General features: G+C 46.1%; 1 protein-coding gene across 1 annotated transcript in view; it reads left to right on the top strand.

The window, feature by feature from the left end:
* Positions 1–4,568: 4,568 nt before the first annotated feature.
* fbxo41 (F-box protein 41) overlaps positions 4,569–7,090 on the top strand; it is a 34,692-nt gene continuing 32,170 nt past the window's right edge. The window contains exons 1-2 of the mRNA XM_041934208.1: positions 4,569–5,117; positions 6,202–6,431. Coding sequence (XP_041790142.1) covers positions 4,569–5,117; positions 6,202–6,431 — 779 coding nt within the window. The remainder of the gene's footprint in view (positions 5,118–6,201; positions 6,432–7,090) is intronic.

The following is a 7,090-nucleotide window of genomic DNA, read 5'->3' as shown; positions in this document are numbered from 1 at the left end:
TCAATAACAGCTCCACTGAAAGCTAAAGGTGCCCCCGAGGTCAACAAAGTCATGTTTAAGTCAGTCTCACTCACCAAAACACATTATATGAAATCCTGAGGCTTGATGAATGTGTTTTCCTTCCTCATAAACGATCTGCAGAGGAACAATTTGAAGCCTTCATTGTTTACGTCCGCGCTTGCCTGCCAGCAGTCTTCTTCTTCTTCTTGCCTCTGTTGATGCATCACTACACTTCTTGGCGACCGAATGAACTTCAGTAAAAGCGTGAAACCGTGGGTGCAAATGTGCGTCGTCGTGCACATGCAGGAGATACCGACCACATGGGGCCCCACTCGTGAAAGCGTTGCTCCACGCCACAGCTAGTGGTCAAAACTCTGCAGGGTGCCTTTAATACACAATTTGTAAAACTCTTGCAGTATTTACATGTGCACCCCTTCCCACCTCTGTGGATCTGTCCATCCATTCATGCAGCTGCCTCTCTCACCCTGACTCCCTCTCCACTCTCGCTCTTCGTCATCACCTCTCTTTATCTTCATCCTCTCCGTCAATTTGAGGATAATCTCCTGTGACTCTCTCCTGACTCCTTTTTTCTGTACGACAGAAATGGACTGTGGGAGTCTGCGGCCTCCGTGGGTCGGCCTCCCCTCGACTTCAGGTTGCTGGCCTGTAAACATGTAAACAGCACTTTATAAAGAGCCTTTTAGTCCTGATACCTCCACTCTCACTCACGACCTTGTTGTAAGGAACCGTGATCAAACTGAAGCTCGAGTTCGCTTTCGTTCTGGACTCTAATGCCTCGTTTGACCGTCTGAAAGCTTCATGCGACTGACAGACAATGACAATGAGATTGTTTCCCAGCAAGGAGCCTTTAAAAAGTAGCTTTCCATTAAAGCTCTGTACATTAGAGTCACTCAAGAAACTGAAATAAAACAACCAATTAGGGCGATATTTCTAATGGCTTGTCATGTCAGTCAAGAATGTGGTTTAGTGCGGTTTGAGGCAGTATTCAGATCTTTGCTGATGACTGTGTATACTATGTAAGATAAACCTAATATTTAGCATCTGTAATGATACAGTATTTCTCCATGCTTGTATTAAAAGCATTAAAGATGTTTTTAGATGCTGTATTTAACACTAAATTCTGTGCCACTCTGTCTGTGGTGGTTTGCCTTCTTCAGCACCAGGTGGCTGCTCTGCACAATCATTATTACAGAGACTTTCTGTGCATGTTTGGATCCCAAAATAGTGCCGCGACACAAACTGTTGCCTTGGGTTTGTGACAGATGTGCTTCTGATCAGTGCACGAGTTACAGAGCAGCACTGAGACTTTCCTCTTTCCATCCAGCTGCCTTTGCTTAAAGAACCTCCTGTATGTCTGATCAGTGTTAAGTCTCGCAGCCTGTCACTTGGCAGTTAAGTTAAGTTAAGATAAAGGCCACTGTTGGCTGGATGCAGCTGCTTTGGTGATGGTTTATGGAAGAGATTCACATTTTCTGTCTCCACATATCAAACTCAGTCTTGTCAAATGTTGTGTATGAAGAAGCATATTAGAACTTGTGTGACCTGCTGCTTGATTTCTCTTTTAACGTTCAAAATAAAAGCAGAATATGTGAAAATAATGAGCCCTGAATGCTGCAGATGCAGCCGATGCAATACTTTCTGCTTTTCTGCTGGTAGAAATGAAGGAAGCTGAAGGCCATGACTGTCTTATATGTTCCACACATGCCCACTTGTCACTAATCACAATAAAACATTCGAGGCGGTCCTGCGGGACGTCTCAGCTGAGCTCCATTGGCAGGATGTGACATGTGGCTACCAAACAGCCTCACTTCCTTCCATTTCCTGCCCGGTTAAATACCTCTCTTCGTAATCTTAAGCAGATGGGAACGCCTGCTGTCTGCAGTGTAGTGACTGCGCCTGTGAGATCCTCCTCCTTTAATAAGTGGGCACGGCTTGCCAGCGCACTCCCTGCTCCAGCCTCACCAGACGTCTAATAACAGTCTCAGTGACTTCGGGGGATTTCCAGCGTATAAGCCCTGTGCGAGGAGCGGGCCGCGTCTGTGATTGGTGATTACACAGCCAGTGTCCGTGCCCACGGCTTCTCTCATTAATCACTGCTGTAGAAAGTTCTGAGAGAGGCTTCAGCTTCTGCTGCATGGGCTGCAGACCACACTGTGCACCAATCCACGTTCAGGCCTTTATTTTACCCACTGCGTTGCTGATCTCTTTAAAAAAGGCACATTACACTGATGATGTATAACTTGCTGGATGAGGTACGTTTAATGCTGAACAGCATTGGCCGTTAGGATCTAAGTTTCTTTGGGCGGTCTGGCACTAAACGTGACGTAGGATGAGTTCAGCAGAGCTTTATGAACAAACTGTTCATGCTGGAGATGATCAAGGCCACATGAGACATGGCTCTGTTACATTATAACATATCTCATATCATATCAACTTATTCTCATGTAAATAAAAAGAATATGTACTCAAAGTGTCCTTGTTTGAACCAGAATAAACTGTAATAACGTGATAAAACCTGTGAAGTGTTGTATTTCCATTAACCTTTTTTTTTTTGAATAAGTTGGTGTCTTGAACTTTTTGCTGGTGTGCTGTGATGGTGACTGTTTCTGCCATCAAAAAGGAGACGTTACCACAGAAACACCTGAAGTGAACAGAACACCTGTGTAGCCACGTTCTGATTCTGTTATTATGTTATTTACCAAGTTTTTCACTGAACTGGTTTCTGAGTCAGACCTGAAGATCTGGGTACAGTTCTTGATCAGAGAATTGCGCTCTCATTAGAAAGGGAATTAACAGAGGTTGGCATGCTTCATTTTTATTTCACCAGGGGCATAAAGCGCCGGGTAATTGGATAAACACAGTGATGCAATGTTCTTGCAGCAGCTTGACTCAGCTTAGCATCCGAGCAGCAGATAGAAATGATAACTAATATGATGGTTTAAACGATAAAGTATTTTTAAAATGTTTTTGCCAGCAGACACCAGACTTGTGAAAGCTTTGTAGTTATTCAGGCATGACTTGTCTGTCTTTAATTCACTTTTAGTGTGCAAATAACTGGCTCATCTTTCCCTCAGTTTCTAGTTTGCTATTTATTAAAAGTATAAGGCGGCATTTAAGGCTTACAAGCAACTGCAGAGGCAAAGGCTGAGTTATCAGACCCTCTTGTAAAGGACTTAGAGTATTGTCCAGCTGACCTCGTAGGCTTCAGACTTGAAGATGGATGTTGGCGCTAACAGCACTCTCACTAATGGAGCCATTTCCTTTTCCCCCACTCTTCCCTGAATCTTCCTCTGAGTGTTTCAGGGTACAAGTACAGGAGCTTGCTTTTTGACCCGTAGTGAAATACAGGTTTCACGTTTCCTGATGACCAAACTTAAAGATCGATATTCCTGCTTAGAGAGTTCAGACAGCAGGCTGTGGTGTGTGCCGTGTCCACACAGCTGCAGTAGTAAACACAGGGATGGACTGCCGGTGATCTCGTTTTACAGAGATGTGTCAGAAATTCAGAATGATAAAATCATGCAATTAACTTTAGGAAAGATTTATTTTCACTGTTGGGTGAGAGCAGGGCTGTCAACAGACTTGCTGGGGCCCGGGGACAAGAGACCATCATAGGGCCCCCGACTCTAGCCCTAATTCTCTGGCTTCTTGTCCATGTTTTAAAAACTTCATAATTTTTTCTCGTTCACCTCTATGATCTTCCTCTCTTTTTCTTTTTTCTTTTCTGCGCACCCAATTTATGACGACGGCATGTTTAGAGTTTATAACAATGACAGATTTACGTAAATTTCGCGTCAGGGCACGTATGTAGCGTAGCCTTAAGTGCACCAGAGCAGGGTCAAACCGTTCTCTGCTAGGACGGGGGGTAGGGGTGTTGTGCAAAAAAAGGAAAATATATATATTTGAAATATTTAATATGTTAAAGTTTTTAAGTATATGTTGAGTAGAAAATAATATTTAATTCATCAGGCAATGATTTAATAAAAAAGAAATATGTGAATGTAAAGTAAAATAAATTAAGGGTCATTCAGGGGCCCCTATGGTCCTGAGGCCCGGGACAACATACCCGGTTGCCCCCCCTGTCGACGGGCTTGGGTGAGAGCATCAACTAAAAGTAACTAATGGTTCACTGCATGTCAAGTTGTTCTGCTCAAAAGAAAGAAGAGAAGCGAACGTTTTTGCGGGAGTCTTTCTCGACCTTGTTGGAGGAAACTACAGGATATATTTAATGTGAATGTTGGTATAAATTCACAGTACAAAGCACTTAAATTCACGTGTGTTTTCTTGCTGTGTTTCTAGGGCCTCGGGCAGGGGGGCCATGAAGGATGAAGTGTAGAGACCGGTTGAATGCTGCCGCTATGCGTGGTCATGTGACTGAGCTGGGCTCCTCCATTGCACATGGGATCTCTCTTCCTTCTGACTTGCCGTAGTCGCCGTGTTTTCACCATGAGAGGATCTGTCAGGCGTCTGACCTCTGTGCCCTCATACTGGCACCACTGTTGTGCCGCGTGAGCGCCCCCCCTCTCCTCCGGCGGTTACTGCACGGCATGGCCTCTCTGGACCTTCCATACCGCTGTCCTCGCTGCGGGGAGCACAAGCGCTTCCGAAGCCTGTCGTCCTTACGTGCCCACCTGGAGTACAACCACACGTACGAGACCCTCTACGTCCTCTCCAAATCCAACAGTGTCTGTGATGCCGCCGCTCTGCTGCCTCTAGTGGCCGAGGGAGCTCTCCTCACACCCGCCAACAACAACGACCCCTTTGAGCCCCTCCGGCCTTCAGCTTTAAAGGAGCGCCGCTTCCCTTGCCGTGAGCTTCCTTGTGCGGACGACCTGAGTTTAACCCCAGCTAACTCCAACACCGCAGCCAGGTATATTCCCAATGTGGAGTTTCCCCTGGGGGAGATTTTCATGAAGAAAGCCATGACATCCGCAGACCCGGGTCCCCATGGAAACCCTAGCACAGCTGTAGCAGTGGCAGCTAATGTAGCGGCCAGTGCAGTAGAGGCGGCCTACGAGGAGGGCCTGGCCCGGCTGAAGGCGCGGGCGTTTGAGCGGCTGGAGCTGGACGAAAGGCTGGAGAAGCTTTCTGAAGAGGTAAATAGGATCAGCTTAAACACATGGCTGTTACGTACACGCAAAGCTGGACACAAACTATGTATATTACTGTTCACACTGTTACTACTTTCTGAGAAACTCACTTTTTTCTCACTTTAACACCCCCTAGTGGTTGGGGCAAACAATGCATGCTAATCATGACCCAATGATCCAGCTTGGGGACATTTAGAATGAATACAAGAAAAGCAATGCACACATTTCCACAGGGATTGTCTCCAAACAAAGATTGAAAGATGCTAAAATCACATAAAGAGTCTGTGCATGGCAGCTTTAAGAGAGGACAATCCAAACTCATCAGAGGGAACTTCTCTGTGTTGTAGGAAAAATAGTTCATGTCATATAGTTAAATTAAATTAAGTGTAGTACTGGTTATTACCTTCAAAGTCAATGCAAACCATGTAAAACACAAAATGTTGTGTAATTTCTGTCTGTGCCCGTTGCAGTATAGCTTCTGGCCACCAGGGGTGCAACTGCCCGCACACATCTCATTTGACATTTCAGATATTTTCAGCTTTCTTACGCGAACGAACGTAAACCTTGAAATGTTTGAAAAGCTTCAAGGCACTCACACAGGATGATCTGAACACTAAGTGTCTTGCTCCTGGTTGCCAGTTTGATTTCCGCAGGTGGTTCGCTGCACAGTTCAGAGGCCCTTTGTCTTAAAACCGAACATGAGACCATCAGCAGCTCTCTGCCTGACACTCAATGAGAACATTAATGAGCTCGTTACAGGACTGCACCGAATTTGATCAGTTACACTTAAAAATCAGTCCTACATTTTATGTGGAACCAGTGGAGCTAAAATAACACGTTGCCGGTCAGGAGCTGAGCAGCAATCAGGAAATTCTTTGCTGACCAAAATCTGCACATGTGAATAACATTAATCATCAAAGATTATCTAATATGTACATGCAAAATGTGAAGACGTTTGCTGACAAACATCTTTGCTACCTAATCTGTCAGTTGCTCAATGAATGACCTCGTTAGCATAGCTAGCTATGTTTCACATTCTGCTGCGGCTGTGGCGGGACATCGGGCAGCTCACGTGCCTCTCGTCTTGCAGGTGGAGCAGAAAATAGCGGCCCGTGTAGGTCGCCTTCAGGCGGAGCTGGAGAGGAAGAGCTCCGAGCTGGAGCGGGCCAAGCAGGAGAGCGAGCGGCTGAGCCAGGAGAAACAGGACCTGGAGGACAAGGCCTCCGAGCTCTCCCGGCAGGTGGACGTCTCTGTGGAAATGCTCGCCAACCTCAAACAGGACCTGGTGAACAAGGAGGAGGAGCTCAATCACAAGCAGCAGTAAGTGATCCGCTGCTCCTCAGGGTTAGTGTGGGCTGAGCGCTGTGTGTAGCTGGTCTGCTGCTGAGGAACTTAATTCCATCTTTTTTGCATCTATCAACTAAAATGGTATAAATTCACTGATTGCGGCTCTAAAATGTGCTCGTTTTCTTTGTGTGATGAGAAATTGAATATTTCATTTTGAATCGTTTGCCGGACAAAACGAGCAACCTGAGCTTAATCGATGATGAAAATCATCCAGAGTTGCAGCCCTGATTTTCACCGTGTGTCCAGAGAATAACAGTGAAACACACTCTTTGTCAGCTTGTTGGTCGGTCTCTGTTCATACAGAGGTTACAGTCCACCTGGCCTGCGGTGGAATGAAAAGTAGTAGCAGTAAAGACGTAGAAGAAATGAAGACGCTTGAATATTTTCTTCAGGCTGGCCTCGGCACAGATAGAGCTCGACTGTCCCTTTTATAAAACACACCGTCATCCACACAAACATGCTCTCCTCCTCTCCTTCACCTCTGCCTCTCTGTTGATGGTGTAATTCTCAGGCGTATCCGCCCACCAGATGTGGTCAGCATCTGTCCCGCTGCAGCGTCCGCATAGCAGTGCCCTCCAGGCCCGGTTAGCCGCCGGACCTGGAGAGGCCGGGCCGGCCGCCTCGCTCTCAGG

This window comes from Chelmon rostratus, chromosome 3 (genome assembly GCF_017976325.1).
Source record: "Chelmon rostratus isolate fCheRos1 chromosome 3, fCheRos1.pri, whole genome shotgun sequence".
Classification (NCBI taxonomy): Eukaryota; Metazoa; Chordata; class Actinopteri; order Chaetodontiformes; family Chaetodontidae; genus Chelmon; species Chelmon rostratus.
Note: the sequence above shows the minus strand (reverse complement) of the source record. Positions and strands in the feature narration are given on the sequence as shown.